Source organism: Schistocerca gregaria, chromosome 4, assembly GCF_023897955.1.
Source record: "Schistocerca gregaria isolate iqSchGreg1 chromosome 4, iqSchGreg1.2, whole genome shotgun sequence".
NCBI classification, from domain to species: Eukaryota; Metazoa; Arthropoda; class Insecta; order Orthoptera; family Acrididae; genus Schistocerca; species Schistocerca gregaria.
Window position 1 is genome coordinate 249,832,844 of NC_064923.1, and position 19,626 is coordinate 249,852,469.

Genomic DNA, 19,626 nt, shown 5'->3' on the forward strand with positions numbered 1-19,626 from the left:
CAGTTGCAAACAAAATGCGTCATTTACAACAGAAATACACATTACACACACAAGTGTCTTCCAACAGCAAAATGTGTCAAAAGGCTTTAGGATGAAGACTATACAATACGTCATAACAGCAAACTGCTTTTGATGTGTGTTACATCACAACTGTTTACATTTATAACAGGTCACAAGAAAGTATTGTGAATGGTGGTTTAAAAAACATTACTTTGAAAGTAAATTTCCTTTTATATCAGATGAATTATATTATGTGTGATGAATTTCTTAAATCATAGAGTATTTGACTCTCATTCAAAACTTAACATTTTGAGGATAAGCAACTTGAAAAAATTTTGGTTCCAGAAGACCAGCCATTTGTGATATTATTTAAAATTTTTGTTTTTGTTTGTTATATCTTAAGGGGTAACATACACTAAAAATGATCAGTATTATATGTGAAACTGTAGCTTTTCTTGTAGCTATACTGTATGTGCATTAATTTAATCCATCATTTTTTTTCTGTTTGTGTGTTCACACTACTTAACAGTGATGTTGCTATTGGCTGATTACACTACATGTTGTATGCTCTGACCATCTGCTGTCATTGGCTGGCAATATCATGTGATGTGAGCTACGAGTGGCTGACAGAAGTACATCACAATCTTGATTTCAGTTTTTCAGAAGTTACCATGCTGTTTTAGATGGAATTTGTATTTAAACTTTCATAATATGAAAATATGCAGGGTACATGTTGCCTTGCATCAAGGATATTTCCAAAACATTGTTTTTTACAGGTTTAATTTCCTAAAGATCCAGGAAGTCCTATGCTGTCTTATAAAACCTTTATCATTCAAAGTATTGATAAGTTTTACAGCTTCTAGAGAAAGTATATAGTCACTCAACATAAAAAATGTACTTTGACCCAGGGTATAATGTATTTTCATCCAGGAAAAAGTGTATTCTTAACTGAAAAATATGGGAGCAACACGAGAATTGTTTTTTTCTTGTCTGCATGTACACCCCGGAAAAGGACGATTAATATGGAAATCAAATGAAAGAATGGCAGAATAATCAAAGAACCACGAGAGGTGTTCAATAGATGCTGAGAACACGGTGTCTTTATGAAATGAATCAAATATTAAGAATAAAAAAAATGTGAAGAAGAGGCAAATGTGTCATATACTGAAAAAAAGGGCATGGTGTTTTGGATTAAGAATTGCAAAAAGCACTGGAACAAATGAAAAATAAAAAGGCATGGAACTGATTGTTTGCCACTAAAAGTGATAAAAAGCTGGGAGACAGAAGGAAGGAGGTAGTACACCCCTGAAATGAGGTATGCTCAACAGTAATAGTACCAACTGAGAAAAAGAAGAATATCTGAAAGTGTGGAGAATGTGTTTAATTTCTCATGCAGCCAATATATTATTAAGAGTGCGGAATGGAAAGTTATATGGAAAGCTAGATTGGCACATAGTAGAGGTTTGAATTTAGAAACAGTAAGAGAAAAAGAGATGCAATTGGACTACTAAGAAGTATAGGAGAGAGACATCTTAAGGGAAGGAGAAAAATGTATACTGCATTTGTTGACCTAGAAAAGGATCTTGACAGAGCACTATGTAGCAAAGTGATGAATATGTTGAAGAAGAAAGGAGTTAATTGGAAGGAGAGAAAACTGGTACAAAATTTTGTATTTAAAATGGAAGATAAGAGTAAGGTTTGGAAATGAAATGCCTATGTGAGTGAGGCAAGGCTGCTGTAATTCTGTATTGCTCTCAAACATGTACGTAGAGGAGACTACTATGAAATGTCCAGGTGGAAAAAATGGAGTTTCAGAGTTTGTTTTGAAGGAAAGAGTGTAGCATGTTTATGATTTGTGGATGATATGGTGTTATTAGCAGGAAATGAAAGATCGTGGTACCTAAGGAAGCTTTCAATAGAAAGAGAAACTTATTATGTGTAAAGCTAGATAAAATCCCCAGGGAAAGACTAGATAAGTGTTTTACCTATAGTGTGGCACTCTATGCAACTGAAACATATCAAAGCATAATGTTGCAAAGCAGTATGAAATGGAAGGCGCAGTTAAAGATGATTGTAGGGGAGACGAATGGTCAACTTCAGTTTATTGGGAGAGTTTTAGGAATGTATAGCTTATCTATAAAGGAGCCTGCATATGGAACACTCTTGCTACCCATTCTGGAGTATTGCTCAAATGTTTGAGATCCCACAAGGTCAGATTAAAGGAAGATATCGAAGGAATTCAGAAGTGTGCTGCTAGCCTTGATTAACATGTGAGTGTTACAGAAATGCTTCATGAGCTCAAATGGGAATCTCTAGTGGGAAGACAATATTCTTTGTACAAAACACTGTGGAGAAAGTTTAGAGAACAGGCATCTCCAGCTTACTGCAGAAAAATTCTACTGCTGCCAACATGCAGTTTGTGTAAGAACCACAGATAAGATAAATTTGGACTTGTACTGAGTCATGTAGACATTTATTTTTCTTTTACTCCATGTGTGGCCACGCAGGTTAGCTGCTCAGTCTAGGGTGCCTTGTCACGGTTTCCTCAGCTCCTCCCGTTGGAGGTTCGAGTTCTCCCTCGGCCCTCGGGCGCGTGTGTGTGTGTGTGTGTGTGTGTGTGTGTGTGTGTGTGTGTGTGTGTGTGTGTGTGTGTGAGTGTGTGCGTGTGTGTGTGTTTGTTTTGTCCTTTGTGTATAGTTAGTTTAAGTTAGATTAAGTGGAGTATAGGCCTAAGACGACCCAGCAGTTTGACGAAAAAAAAAATTTATTTGCAAATGGAATGGGAATGGAAACAACAAGTAGTGGTAAATAGTTTCTGCCAGTGTACACCACATGTTGGCTTACAGAGTATGTATGTACAGTCTGTTCACAAAGAGTGGTATGATGGCTCCCCAGTTCTGAATTGGCACAAGTTGACCAACATCAGCTCATTCATGTCCTGTTTCCAGCTACTGCCATCCTCAGTGATCTAATACAGAATCGTACAAATATAGCCATTGCAAGGTTGCTGTGTAGTGTTGTGATGTGTCGCACATTAATATGTCTGTTGATGAGTGACAAACTCGTTCCTGGCTCATCACAGGCAGCACAGGATACACTTTACACTCCTCAGAGAAGGGCAAGTAGTAGTACCTTATGGAGTGGACCAAGAAAAATAATTAATAAGGTCTCTGAACATTGCGAGCAGGAGAGCAAAAATATAGAGTTGCCCCACCATCTCTCTCTCTCTCTCTCTCTCTCTCTCTCTCTCTCTCTCTCTCTCTCTCTCTGACAATGAGAAGAGTAGTAATGTACCCAGAAGCAACCTTCAGCACTCTAAGAAGAAGTCAGAACTTTTGCAAAGATATTCCTGGGAAATCATCAGACACTTCCAACGAAATGAGGTAAATTTCACTTCAAATTGCTTTGAAGTGGTAATTTTGTTTGTTTTTGTGAAAGCACCATTATTGACTGTAGCAATTCATGATACTGTTTCCCTTACAAACAGACTTTTTGAAAAAATATATGTTGTTTTGTTAGGTTCCCAGGTTTTATCATATGCTGCGATCATTTACCCTGGTGAGCTCTCATCTACAATTCATCATGAAAAAAGAATTTCTTGTGAAGCTGTAATAACAATGGTAATTATTGCAACAATGTAAAATATTCCAACATCGCTGTGATCGGGAAAAGATCCTGCGAGAATGGGACCAAAGATGACTGAAGAGAATCGCTCGACATGACAGAAGTACAACTTCTGCTGATTGGTGCAGATTTCAGTGCTGGACCATCAACAAATCTCAGCTTGTGAACCATTCAATGAAACGTCATCGATATTGGCTTTTGGAGCTGAAGGCCCAGTTGTGTACCCTTGATGACTGCATGACACAAAGCTTTATGCCTTGGCTGGGCATGTCAGCACCGACATTGGATTGTTGATGACTGGAATCATGTTGCCTTGTCAGACGAGTCTTGTTTCAAATTGTATTGAGCGGATAGATGTGTATGGGTATGGAGACAGCCTCATGGATCCATGGACCCTGCTTGTCAGCAGGTGGAGACTCTGTAATGGTGTTGGGCATGTGCACTTAGAGTGCCCCTGATATGTCTAGATACGACTGTGACAGGTGACACGTATGTAAGCATCGTGTCTGATAACCTGCATCCATTCATGTCCATTGTGTGTTCTGCCAGACTTGGGGAATTCCAGCAGGACAGTGCAGGACTAACATGGGACTCAGTATACTCAGAGGTAGATGCAAATGAAAAATTCAAAAATTTCATGACATTGTTTAAATTAAATTTTGAAGAAACATTTCCCAAAGTGCTATGTCCATTATCAACAGCAGGAAAAAACAAGTGGGTCACAAAAAGCATCAAAAAATCGTCTGAAACACTAAAGTACCTGAGCTCCATTAAACACAGCCAAACTAATCCTGCTTTCTCACTCTTTTATAAAAGATACAGGAAAACATATAGGAAAATATTGCTTGCAGCAAAGAGAGCTCATAACTCCAAACTGGTGCTCTCTGCTGAAAACAAAAATAAGGCAGTATGGAAAATTGTAAAGCAGGAAACTGGTACCAGGAAAGTGAATCTGTCAAACCTGAAAATCAAAGAGGAAGGGACTGTAATAAAAGACCCAATATATTTGGCAAACTATATAAATGATTATTTTAGTAGCATAGGAAAAAAATTACAGGAAAATTTTTTAACAGCCCCTCAGGTCAAAAAGCCAAATAATGGTGTATCACGCTCGATGGTGTTATTCCCTACAACACAGGAAGAAGTCTACAAAGCAGTCAGCAAACTGAAAAACAAAAACTCAGCTGGTCTGGATGAAGTCCCCATTTTTATAATTAAGGACTGTATCAAGAGCCTACTTCCACCTTTAGTTGATATTATAAATCAATCTTTCAAGCAGGGCTACTTTCCAGACTATTTAAAATATGCTAAATTACTACCTCTCTTCAAAAAAGGTGATGCAGGAAAAAATTGAAAATTATAGGCCAATTTCTCTACTCTCATGCTTTGCAAAAATATTAGAAACTATTATGAAAGATAGGCTAATGAATTATTTAAATAAATACAACTTACTGTCTGTTGACCAGTTTGGATTTCGATCAGGGAAAAGCACAGAATCAGCAACAGCACACTTCACAAAACACATTCTAGAAGCGTTAGATAAAGGGAACTACACAACAGGTATATTTCTTGATCTAACTAAAGCGTTTGATACAGTAGACCACAACATATTGTTAAATAAGTTAGATGAACTGGGAATAAGGGGACTTGTGAAAAAGTGGTTCCAGTCATATCTAAAAAATAGAAGACAGATAACTGAAATCTCACATATTTCAAGTCGCTCAAACTATATTGTAAAGTATACTTCAGACCCAAATTATGTAAATATAGGTATCCCACAGGGTAGTGTCGTTGGCCCAATACTATTCCTCATTTACATAAATGACTTCCCACAGAGCATCAAGCATGGACAAACAATATTGTTTGCAGATGACTCAAATGTACTAATCAATGACAAATCACCAGATGCACTGAAAGAAAAAGCCGAACAAACACTAAACAGTGTACGTGAGTGGGCATCCAATAATAAACTAACACTAAATTTTAAAAAAAACAAATGCTGTAAACTTCTATGTCTGCAAAAAATCACACTATAACAACTTTAAGTTAAACGATGAAACTATAGAATGTGTAGACTACACAAAATTTCTTGGTATGCATGTTGATAATCAGTTAAAGTGGGAGGAACATATTAAAATACTTAGTAACAGAATCGCTACAGCATGCTATGCTCTTAGAATTCTGACTGCAGTGTGTGATACTACATGTCTCAGATCTGTATATTTTTCTTATATCCACTCTGTTATTACCTATGAAATAATATTTTGGGGAGTCAACAGTAAAAATATTCAAATAGTTTTCAAATTACAGAAAAGAGCAATTCGTATAATAACCAAGAATGGCAGTAGGGCTCACTGCCTTGAACATTTCCAAAAGCTGGAAATCCTAACTGTCCCCCGTGAATACATTTTTCAAAGTATTATGTATGTAAAGAAAAATATTGACTGCTATGTTAAAAATTCTTTAGTACACAGCTATGGAACCAGAAACCAATACAATCTGCATCTAGAGAGAAAAAATAAAGTTAAAACGCAGCAGAGCTTGTTGTACAATGCTGTTAAATTGTATAATAAATTACCCCAAAATATAAAAGATATTGACACAATTGGACAGTTCAAAACAAAACTAAAAAAATTTTTATTAAATAAAAGTTATTATGCAGTAACGGACTATCTGAATTAAAACATGTAGTGAAATTAAAGTAGCCTGCATTGTAATACATGAGGAAATAATTAAAATATGAAATCCAAAATTTTACAGTACTATAAGAAAATTACATAAGGATATAAAACTAATGTAACATACTTTAAAAATTTGTGTAAATATTAATTTTATGTGCATAATTTGTAGGTATATTGTATTGTATATGATTTTTCTGACAAAATGCACACAATGTAAATTGTTACATGGATTAATAAAGAAATCAAATCAACACATCCAGAATTGCTCCAGGAACACTCATATGAGTTTAAACACTTGCGCTGGCCACCAAATTCCTTGGACATGAACATTATTGAGCATACCTGGGATATCTTGTAGTGTGCTGTTCAGAAGAGATCTCCACCCCTTCATACTATTTATGGATTTTTTACAGTCATGCAGGATTCATGGTGTCAGTTTCCTCCAGCACTACTTGAGACATTAGTCATGTCCATGCCACGTCATGTTGCAGCACTTCTGCATGCTGACGGGAGCCCTACACAGTATTCGGCAGGTGTACCAGTTTCTTTGGATCTTCAGTGTGATTCACCGAGGTAGCTAGGTTCCTCATTTCTCACATACAGTTTGAAAAGTCCTCCAAAGTGATCAAAAACACCTACCAATCTTATTAACAAAATCTTCCGTCAGTTCTTGGTAGAACAACATTATAATAATAAATGAAAAGCACCAGTTTGCTTTTGCTCTACAATATTATTTTTATTGCTAACCGGTTTTCGGTTTACAAGGCCATCTTCAGACATTTACTGAGTATTATCACTAAAGAAGTTAAATGTTAGCAGACAACATTGGAAGAGAAGTAACACATCTAGAGTGAAGTAGAAACATACAGTGAGTAACATCTTTGTAATGAAACAGTAAAAACTGAACAGTACATAAATAACAATGGAGTTGACAGGAGAACCTTTGGCACAAAGTAGGAATAGCATGCCTACATAACAGTTTCTATTAATAAATAAAACTAATAAAATAAGATAAAATTAGTACTAGACAAGGTTGCATCAAGAGGTATGAAACATGGAGAGTGATACACAACCAATTAAGAAAGAAGAGACAGTTGTCAATGTAAATACAGAATACACGAGGAACTTAAGCAATATCAATAAGATAAACTGAAATTAGTAAATGCAGGAAAATTGAGGTGTTTGAGGGAACCTACAGTTTGAGAGTGTGGTGGTACTGCAGTGATAATACTCAGTAAATGTCTGAAGATGGCCTTGTAAGCTGAAAACCGGTTAGTAATAAAAATAATATTGTAGAACAAAAGCAAACTGGTGCTTTTCATTTATTACCTACCAATCTAATGACCTCATCAACCCTGAGATTACAAATTTCTGCAGTTAATGTGAATTTATTTTCTATATGCTTATCCTGTAGTGGAAGGACAGAGAAAGATTCTTGTGACTCAGAAGTACATGCCATACATCTTCCATAGTAATTCTGTGCCATTTTCCTTCAACTGATGCTTCAGTGTCTATTGTGCTTTTCCCGATTGCTTCAGTATTGTCACCATTAGCTGTAATTACTGAGTGTTTTGTTGAAAAAGGCTGAAAAGTGTTGAAGCAGTTTCCACCATTTGCAATATGACTTGTACCACTGTCTATGTACTGGTCATCATTTTTGCATTGAGAGTTCATCACAGAGGATGTGACAGCTAAAAGTAACATGTTTGTATCTGTGCTAGTTTGTTTCAGAAGTTTGACATCAGCTGCCCAATTTGTGCATTCTTTAATTGTATGGTTGGGTTTCTTACAGTAATTGCACATTAATGTCTTTTTCTTCTTTCCATTGGATTGGATTGTTGAGATAATTACCCTGACAAATCTATAGTGAAGGCTTCTTATTTACTAAATTCATCTACCTTTATCCTCAAAACTTCTTCATATGCACACAGTTGATTTGTCAGACTGTCAGTTGTTCTGACGTCTCTAAAAATTAGCATCCAACTAGATTCAAATGAAGAACAAGCTTTTGGTAGTGTACCTAATATTTTACAAATCAAAAACAAATAAAGCATTTCTTGATTATTTACAATATCTTTAGCCATTTCCACTTCAATTCATTCCAAAGATTCTTCAGTTTTGAAATATGTGTCACAGTATCATCTCCAGAAGCCTTTTTGTAACTAACGAACTGCAAACAGAGGTTGTATACTTTGTCTTCAGAGACATCATAAAATATTTTGTGCAATTCTGTCCACACTTCATAAGCTGTATTCAGACACATTATTTTCTACAAAGTTTCTTCTGACACATAACAAGTTGAGCATTACTGTGTGCTTTATTGAAAATTTCTAGATCACCATTTGTTCAGTGGCTACTCTGACCTGTATCCCAAAACATTAACTGTGCCAGGAATACCCTGCAGACAAATACTATTTTCTATTTTTGAGTATTCAACTTCATTTTGCCTTCCAGAAGTCCACTGTTGGTAATTCATGTTGAATTCATCACTCGTTGCATGGGATAAATAACTTTGGAGAAATCAACTTCTTGGAGATAACTTTAAAAACTTGTAGTACAGAGTTAGTTGTTATTTTTTTGCAGGTGTACTTTTAAAATGCACCTAGACCCATAAACTGCTGAGTTAAGTGGAAAATGAACATATGCACACTTGAGGAAAACACAAGTGCTATTAAATACGACTCAGCGGACACCACTGCTTGACAGGAACAAGACCCATACATACTGCCAATACAAAAACAAAGGCTTTAGTTGATAAATAACGCCAAATATGTAACATTCATCAACATTCCTCCTTCACCCTCTTCCAATGAAACTCTCATTGCCTCCCTGGAAATCAAAGTCTTGACATGCTTTCTTGCCCTCTCTCTCTGTAGATAATACATTTCATTCTATTTTAATGTACTCTGACATCACTTGTTTACTCAAGATCAAACAAAAATTAGAACTGATAGGTAATATCTAAGATCAAAATATTGCTTATAAGAAAATGAGAACTGTTAAATCAGAATTGTAATAAAAAATTGAAGCTGTACTGAAAAACATAATAGAAAAACTTTTGCTGCTTGGACAAGAACAACTTCAAAAATAAAGAAAAGATGAACTAGAGTGATATTAAACAACCATTAAAAATTGTGACTGAAATGAAATTCATTTCTTAACATGGACTGTGTGAAAGCTTGATATTGTTGATTACTCTAACAGAAAGTAACAACTGAACAGATTTATTTAACTTATGCAGTACACATTTTTAAGAAATGAGATTTTGGTATGGTATGGGCTTTTCAAAAGCTAATTTGACTTCTGCAACAATTTATCTACAGAAAAACCTGTATTTGATCCCACTGATGATCTTCCACTCTTAGAATGAATTAATATATATTTTGAAGGGTGCTGATGATGACAGAAATTACTGCTAGTGTAATGTGTGTAAGGTACTGAAATTACTTGCATCATTTACACATAAACTGGGTGTGAAAATATTGTTGCCTATGCTGAAAGCTAATTGTGTAGTATGATATTCTGAGTTCACTTACGATCAAAAATCAGTAGTGATGAGTGTGAACACTATCTGGTCTATATGCAGAACTCACCTGAAGAACATGTGTACTCATCCCTGACATGATGTCTGGTGAAAATTCTGATTTTCTGATAAATGTTAATTAAAAGTACTTTTATCCAGGAGTAGAGGTATAGAAATGGGCATGTGCAGATGTTCTTTACCATGTAGCCATAGCAGTAAGTGTCCAGTGTGATTTGTATATGACAAAATGATACCAGATTGTTATAATTGTAATCTTTGTGTTAGATTTTTCATTGTGTTTAAATGATTAATAGCAAGGGCTCAGTCTGCATCTACTTAGTAGAGTGCAGCATCATAAAATTATTTGTTGAAACTCTGCCATTGAATCAGTAAGTTGATCATGTCACTAACTGACTTGATTTACTCTAGAAATATAAGGAAAATTTGAGGGAAAAATAATCACCTCAACTTTGGCATTACATACTACTCAGAGAATAACTGTTACTGAAGAAATAGTGATGCTTCCTGTACAGGAAATATATTACCTGATAATCAGGTTTAGTATTAATATTGCACATGAAATGTAAGTTTAAATTGTGTTTGGGCTTGCAGATTGTGGATGTGATATTGGAGGTTCAGTACACAACACATGTGACAAGGAGAATGGTCAGTGTCCATGCCGACCACGTGTAACTGGTCGCACATGTAGGGAACCACTCAAGACTTATTACTTTCCCACGCTATATCACAACCAGTATGAAGCTGAAGATGGCCGGACTCCTGCAAACACGCCTGTTCGCTACGGTTTTGATGAAGAAGTATTTCCAGGTTACTCTTGGAAAGGTTATGCAGTTTTTTCATTGTTGCAGGTAAAATTTGAGTTATTTTGTTCATTGTTAATTTTTTTCTTTCTAATTTGTGGATTCAAGTAACAAAAAGCAAAATGTAATTAGAAAAATCATAATTAACAGATTTATTATCTTTTGTTGTTTCACAGGATGAAATTCTACATAATATATACATACCAAAGTCGTCTCTGTATCGAATGGTACTGCGATACATCAACAACAATGAAGATTCTATACTTGGTCACATCAGAATTACTCCAGATAACCCTAATGATATTGAACAGACATTCCAGGTTCTGTTCAAACCAACTGCAGGTTTGCCAACATTTGTCACAGTATCTGGTCCAACAGGAAGCATCCCATCTCCAATGGTTATGAATCCTGGTACATGGACAATAAGTATAAAGAATGACAAGAGTTTGTTACTGGTAATAAAATTAAACAATTTTAATACTATTACAAACCTTTAACTACATGTTATTAAGAATGAGGGTTTTTCAGGATTACTTCGTTCTGCTGCCAGCTGCATATTATGAAGCCACTGTTTTGGTAGATAAAGTGATTGAGCCTTGTGAGATTGGAAATAAGGATCTGTGCAGACATTACAGGTATCCAAACATTTCCCAGTTTGACACAGTACGTGGTGATGGAGGCTTCTTGTCAAAAGATGACACAAGAGAACCTTTGACAGAATACTTCTCTGATTACATAGTAAGTTCTACAAACAGCTCCTGACTAAAATATGTTTTAAAATTCTTTTCTTAGTGCTGTATTTCTTTTTACCATATTACAAGAATTTTACATTTCATTTGTAATATAGGACACTGATAACTGATATTTAATATTTCTTTCAAAGCAATTGCATGAACTGCAGAGACCACAGCTGCCATTAATTAACAAAAGGCAGGATGAGATTCATCTAGAAATGACAATTTCTAAACCTGGACCACATGTGCTACTTCTCAATTATATCACTCCAGCAAATGATAGTGACTCAACAACTGTATCCATAGAAAGTCGCTCTCAGAATTGGCAACAGTCTGCTCAAGTGGTATTGTATGGATGCCCATATACAGAACTGTGCAGACAGGCTGTCACAGATAGACAAGGGCAGTTGGCTGTTTTCAATTTTGATACAAATTACATCAGTCTTATTCTTAAGGTATGTTGCTAGTTTACATGGCAATATTTCAGATCAGTGTTTTTCAGGAACAGTAGCTTTTTTTTTCTTTAAGTATAATTCATAGAGTGATGTATTTTTTATGTTAACTAATACAGTATTATAATGTAATAGATGATCATTACTGAAGATTTGCTACATCATTTGTATGATGTTTGATGCTGTTTGTACAATTAGTGAAATGCAATATAATGATGTATGAGCAACAAATGGAGCTACCGACATATTGTTCATCACTTTCATATATTTATGATAAGCCAGTTCTCTCTTGGTCTCTGGAATAGAGATAGTTATTTGTAACTGATGGTACAAAATCTAACATGTATATTGCCATTCAAGATATAAAATAAGTCCTCTTTGGCTGTTTTCATGTGGTGCAGTCATGCCACAAATATTTCATAACACATTCCAAGTGCACATAAGGTAGTGGAGTATTTCTGTACTCGGAATCCTGAATGAGTGAAAGAGAATGTTTTTTGCATCTTGGTGCTTGACAGCTTGCATGAATTCAGAATGATATTTGGTTTCAAGGAAAACTTTTCAGCTCTTTACATGATCATCATAGCTTAGTGCTGTTGCATGGATATATCATCTGGAATTTCTTAAGGTCAAGACCAGATAAGGAAGATTGTTTTTACTTTTTTTTTAATATGAAGTCTTCAGGGGTTTTCAGCCAAGTAGCCTTGTCATCATCTTCGCCTGAAAGTGATGGAGATTCCATCGAAATGTTGCTATGAGACGACGACGCTACTCGGCTGAAAACCCGTGAAGACTTCATATATGAAATTTGCCAAGAAAGCCTGCTCTCACATTTGTTTTTACTTTGTTCTAAAGGCCTAAGTGTTTTTGGGTGGAAGTGCTGCTTTTAAAGAAAATCTCCAAACACTCTCTGTTGTATGAGTATTTAAATTTAAATTAATCTCAATCAATGCTGTGGTTTTGAACAACTATTTCTCAGTGCCAAATTTAAGTAATAAGCCCTTAACTACTTTTGCAAGCAAATTTTGTAGCCATAATGACACTGAGAGCTTTGATAAAGTTTACACAGAATATGGCCTGTATTGTTAGAGGCTCATCTCATAAACGATAAACACAACTACTGTGGACCCTGCTGGTCATACACAGTTTATCAGGTTTCTTGTTTGGAAAGCCATCTGCATAATTGTAGTCTGATGTCAGTGTCATTGAGTTTTTACTTTGCAATAGATAGAAACCTGTAGGTGAACTATCTGTTGCCTGTGCCGATGATAATTAACCATGCCCATGAAAATACGTTTCAGGGCAGTGTATTCAGTGTTCCAAGCAGCAAAGGTGTCGGAACTCACAAATGTGTTGTTCTACCCATCATTCCATCCTCATTCCATGTACCATACAGTTTAATGGAATAAAAACAAATTACATTAATTTTCGTACAGCTACTATGTACATTGCATAGACTCCCATTCATCAGACACATCCCTGTCTTTCCACATTTTTCTTCTTTCCCTGTAACAGACTCCTTCTGTCATATAAAAATCTCCCTCTTTTCTTCTTCGCCATTGCCAAAGCATCTGTATTATTTAAAATTCTTCCAGACAACTGTCAAGAAACTTACAGCATCAATTTGCTTTTTCCCCTGCATAACTCATCACCTACAAACATTCCGTACCCCATGGCAGATTCTGTTACCAAATTTACTTGCTCAGCCCCTATACTTAACATATCTTTTCTTAAATCCAGCATTTTCCCATCACTGATCTTTTTGTCGGCACGCGCGATCTTTTTTGCGGCACGCGCGATCTCTTTTCCGCCACTCGCTATCTCTGTTTTTGAGCAACGTGTGTTCTTTTCCCCTGATCTGGACATACTTGCTTGGTCTGGTCAACTTTTTCCGTATTTTTCTTATTTAGTGGTCTTCCTTTGGTATTGAACATTACCAACACAATTTCTTTCTTTCTCGTCCTTCCTTCCGTGTTTTATTCCTTCTTATGATTACTATTTTATCTTTAGTTATTTAATTTCCCTACCCACCAGTTACCCACTATGTACTCTTATCCTATACCACATTATTTACATTCATTCCGGAAACATGCATTCACCATAGCCAAACTGCAATCCCACATACTTTACCTCCGGTCCTGCTTAATCTTTGGAATTACCCCTAAAGGACTTACCTTAAAAGTTCCTATCTCTGAGTGCAGTTCCTCCTTCCACCAATCTCTCCTGGACTTCCAGAAACTTCAATCCTTAGCCCTTACCCAGCTTGTCCTGAATCTCTACGCTACTTCATGTAACCACCACTCCCAACAGCTCCTATCTCTCTTCAAAGTCCTCCATCTCTCAAACCCTTGCTTGGAGAACACACTCAGGAATGTCATCCTAGAAGCCAGCCGCAAACTTGAGTCCCATGCCACACACCACCTGAAAAAACTATCCACAGTGCTAGTGCAACACCTAAGAAGTGGGGTCCCTCTCCCTATCCCTCACAAACTCCAACCACAACAGAACGGTCAACAAACCCCCCTCATAGCCAACAAACCTAGCCTAGCCACCCTACTCAATCTCCCCATCCCAGCACATACCCCACACAGACCAAATCTCAACTATAACCACAGTCAAATGCCACATATCACCAGCCCCAATTCAGTTCTAAACCTCTCATCCAGATCCCTCTCTCCTCCAGAGACATCTGTTCTATCAAAAGGCTTAACCTTTAGCCCCACACCTAAATTCAACCACACTGCCCTGGTTAAAGATCTCCTCTCATTCACCCGGAACCTCAACTGGAAATATCACTTCACTACTCAAACACAGCCCCCAAATACTAGACCCAGTGTTGAACCTTGTCTAGAACAGTTCCGACCATCTTCTCAAAGGGATCCTCTTCCCCTCCCCCAAAACCATCCCTTGCAGACATTTCAGGAATTACTCACATCCAGTGTTGCCTCCCAGTCCTTCTCGAAGAACATCCCGACAACCCCCAACATCACCCCATCTGAATCCCATGCCATTAAGGAGCTGAAAACAGACCGCTCTACTGTCATCCTCCCGGCGGATAAAGGCTCCACAACTGTGGTACTTGACCGTGTGGAGTATGTGGCAGAAGGACTGCATCAACTCTCCGACACCTCAACCTACAAAGCTGTTCCCTCCATCCAGACTGAGCTGCAGAAAATCCTAAAAATCCAAGGTCCCTCACAAGGCCTTACAATGGCTTCCATAGACTTACTCACTCCACCTGAGCCACGTACCCCTACCTTCTACCTATTACCCAAAATCCACTAAGAGAACCATCCTGTCCGTCCCATTGTAGCAGGCTTCAAAGCCCCAACAGAGCGTATCTCAGTTCTGGTAGACCAACACCTCCAACCTGTCACCCGCAAACTCCCATCCTACATCAAGGACACAAACCACTTCCTAGAACACCTCAAATCCATTCCCACTCCATTCCCACCTGAAACCTTTCTTGTCACCATAGATGCTACATCCCTTTACACAAACATCCCACACACCCATGGTCTCTCTGCCCTTGAGCACTACCTCTCCCAACGCCCACCCGAAGATCTTCCAAAAACCTCGTTCCTTATCACACTTACCAACTTCATCCTCACCCATAATTACTTCACTTTTGAAGGCCAGACCTACAAACAAATTAGGGATATGGCCATGGGAACCAGGATGGCTCCATCCTATGCCAACCTCTTCATGGGCCGCATGGAGGAGGCTTTCCTGAAGACCCAACAGCTGCTTCCCCTGGCCTGGTATAGGTTTATAGATGAGATCTTTGTGGTCTGGACTCATGGTGAAGAAACACTCCTTAATTTCCTCCATAACCTCAACTCCTTTTCGAATCTGAATTTCACCTGGTCCTTCTTCAAAACCAAAGCCACCTTCCTGGATGTTGACATTCATCTTGTTGAAGCTCACATCCACACCTCTTTCCATATCAAACCCAAAAACAAACAACAGTACCTTCACTTTGATAGCTGCCATCCATCCCACATCAAACGCTCCCTTCCCTACAGCCTAGGTATTCGTGGCAAATGTATCTGCTCCAGTGACGAATCCCTCAACAATTACACCAATAACCTGACCAGTGCTTTCCTCTTCCACAACTATCCTGCAGACCTTGTCCACAAACAGATCTCCCGAGCAATACATTCCTGCCCGTCCAACAACAATGTTCCTACCCTCAGACCACACAGAAGCATCCCCCTTGTCACCCAATATTATCCTGGCCTTGAATACATCAATAAATTATTTCGCCAGGGATATGACTTTCTCAAGTCAACCCCTGAAATGAGATCATCCGTTGACAAATTCTCCCCACACCACCCAGAGTTGCCTTTCGTCACCCCCCTAATCTCCGTAACATCCTTGTTAAACCCTACAATATTCCCAGACTATCTTCTCTACCCAGCGGTCCCTACCCCTGTAACCGACCCCGCTGCAAAACCTGCCCCATGCATCCCCCCACAACCACCTACTCCAGCCCTGCTACTGGTAAAACATACACAATTCAAGGCAGGGCCACGTGTGAAACTACACATGTCATTTATCAGCTGACATGCCTGCACTGCACAGCCTTTTACATTGGTATGACAACAACTAAACTGGCTGAGCGCGTGAACGGACACAGACGCACTGTCCGCCTAGGAGATGTCCAATACCCAGTAGCGGTGCATGCCCTTCAGCATAATTCTAGGGACCTAGGAACCTGCTACACCGTATGTGCCATTTGGCTTCTCCCACCCAGCACCAGTCCCTCTGAACTACGGAGATGGGAACTTGCACTCCAACACATCCTTTCATCCCACCATCCCCCTGGACTGAACCTACGCTAAACAACCTCACTCCCATTTACTTTTCAGTCTTCTCCTCTTTCCCTTTCCTCTTTAGCCATTCATGCATCTTTTCATCCTACATCTTTATACTATATACTTCTTTACTTCTGTATGCATCCTCTTTGGTTTGAAGCTGGCACAGTACTTACAGTAGAATATCCTTGGCTTCCCTCTGACAACCATGCCTGCATCCTTGCTCCCCTCCCTATTTTCCTTTCCCTGTTGCTTCATAACCTGGGTTGTAACTAAATCCACTTTTCCTTCTTCCCTTTCCTTCCCCTCTCTCCTCCCTGATGAAGGAACATTTATTCAGAAAGCTAGGAACGTAAATTTTCGGTTGTTTTTTGTGTATCTATCAGCTGTACTGAGCTGAGCTAAGTACTGGCCAGCCCCTCTATCTCTTCAGATGAATCACATCATCATGAAGATCACTATCCACAGTTTTCTGACAAGAATTACTCCCCTTCATTACATCAGACTTTGATAACACATCACATTTCCTACTCAAAAGAATCATTTTATCCCCAAGCTCTTTTTTTAATTCCTCAAATTTTGTATCGATAATATTTCCAAATTTATCACTAAGTTTTCATTCCACCTCCATAACTAACATGTATTTCATAGTCTCCATTTTGGAATCCGCCTCTCCCACTACCTCAGATTTTATTCTCTCAATTTTTGAATTTATGTACCATGTCTTGGAATCCCTCGTTTCTAACTTTTTACTCTATGTATCAAACAGAATAGAGTGTTGGCTTCCTGGCATCCAACCTGTTTCTTCTCTTATTTCATGATTGCTTGAATCATTCCTACTTCTGACTCACAATTGCTTTGCATCTTGTCAATTTCATTTGCCATGGCTGACGATTCGCAACACAAATAGGAACTAGGCAACGTTTGCTGTTACTTATCTTAAATATCTCGCTTGATGATATGGAGCAGTGAACTGTTGGATACTGCAGCGTGGCTTGGCTGTGGCATGTACTGGTGGCAGCACACCGAACAAACAGCAACACTCCTATAGTGGCATGGCAGTTGACTGCTGTGGCACAGTGAAAAAACAGCAACGCTGTTGGGCAGCGATGTGGTCAGTAGTTGTCTGTTATGACTGTGGCAGTTATTGGCAGCAGCGTGAACACATAATGCAGCACCTTCTGGAAATCACACAAACACATGGTAGCCCAGACTTGAAGCACAGACTGCACATGTATCTTGACAGCATGAAAGCAGCATTTACCCTGGGGTATCATTTATACTGTAGTCTCTGTCAAAAGTCCACATATGCACAACAATAACAATTACACTGCAACTAATTCTGCTATTGTGTTGCTTATAGCTCAGTGCCCCCTCACAGACTGTTCAAAGATTTGCAACATCCGATCCCAAAATATATAATGGAATAGAATGCAAATAACAGTCTAATCCAGGATGAACCCATCCAATTTTGGCTAGCGATAACTCTATTGCTACTAGTTCAGCACAAAACAAGTGCACAGCTTTCCCTTTTTTGCTTAATACTAGCTTGTCATCTGGGCTATTGATATACAAGAAAGCTGCTTTCCTTTTCTGCAAAGGTCCTTTTGCTTAGCCATTTTTGCATTTTGTGTCAGTCTCAATTTTTAGACACCTGTATTCCCTTTTGTCTGCTTAATTTGCTGCATTTTTGTCTTTTACCCATTCATTAGTTAAATTCACTATCCTCTGTATTACCCAGGGTTTCTGCTAGGCCAATGTGATTCTCTGCTGATTTTCTATTTCATCTCTCAGAAGTGCCCAGTCAGCTTTTATTGTATTCCTTTCCTCTGTTTCAGCCCAATGTTCCATAATACTCCCTCTGAAACTTCCAATACTCTTTGGTCCCTCTAATTTATTCTGTTCACTTCGCCACAATTTCCTCCATTTTTGAAATGTCTTCAGACTTATTCTGCAGTTCATAACCAATAAATTAAGGTCATGAGTTCACATATGTCACTATAAATGACTTACAGTTTGAAATATGGCTTCAGAATCTCTTATCTTGCCATTATGTAATCAATCTCTAACCCTCCAGTGTCGTCAGATCTCTTCCATGTATACACCCTTCTTTCATGATTCATGAAGCTACGGTTAGTGATGATTAAATTAAACTCTGTGCTGAATTCTATGAGATGACTCCCTCTCTCATTCCTTTCCCTCAGTCCAAGTGCACCTGCTGTTCTTTCTTCTCTTCCTTTCTCTACTGTCGAATTCCAGTCACCCCTCACAAGAAAATTTCTGTTTCCCTAATTACCGAAATAATTTCTTGTATCTAATCATACGTTCTTTTAATCTCTGTATTATCTGTGGAGGTAGTACTGTGATGAATGTTGCCTTTGTGTGTGTGTGTGTGTGTGTGTGTGTGTGTGTGTGTGTGTGTAGTAATGTGTTCACTATGCTGTTCATGATACTGTATCCCTATTTTCTTATTCATTAGTAGGCCTATCCTGTACTGCTCCTATTTGACTATTTGATTTTGTGTTGATAACTATGTACTGACCTGGTTAGAAGTCCTGTTATTCCTGCCACCTCACTTCACTAAGTTTCTCTGTATCTGCCTTCAGACTATCAATTTCCATTTCTAAGTTCTCTAATCTTTCTACCTGATTAAATGATCCAACATTCTACAGTCTGACCCATAGAATGCAAATTTTTGTTTTTCCTGATCACATCCTCCTGAGTAGCCCCTTCCGGAGATCCAAAAGGGGGACTATTCTGCCTCCAGAATACTTTGCCCAAGAGGATGGCATCATCATGTCATGCAGTAGAGCTGCTTGTCTTCGGAGGAAGAAAAGTATTGGGTGTAATTTCCCCTTGCTTCCAGTCGTTTGCAGCACTAGCACAGGAATGCCATATCAGCTAATGTTACAAGATCAGATCAATTAATAATCCAGACCATTGGCCCTGTAACTATTGAAGAGATTGCTGCCCT

General features: G+C 38.1%; 1 protein-coding gene across 1 annotated transcript in view; it reads left to right on the plus strand.

Annotated features, from left to right (window-relative positions):
• Positions 1 to 19,626, plus strand: part of LOC126268053 (laminin subunit alpha) — a 380,289-nt gene that overhangs the window by 138,154 nt on the left and 222,509 nt on the right. Inside the window, exons 14-17 of the mRNA XM_049973485.1 lie at positions 10,441 to 10,697; positions 10,826 to 11,104; positions 11,178 to 11,387; positions 11,533 to 11,838. Coding sequence (XP_049829442.1) covers positions 10,441 to 10,697; positions 10,826 to 11,104; positions 11,178 to 11,387; positions 11,533 to 11,838 — 1,052 coding nt within the window. The remainder of the gene's footprint in view (positions 1 to 10,440; positions 10,698 to 10,825; positions 11,105 to 11,177; positions 11,388 to 11,532; positions 11,839 to 19,626) is intronic.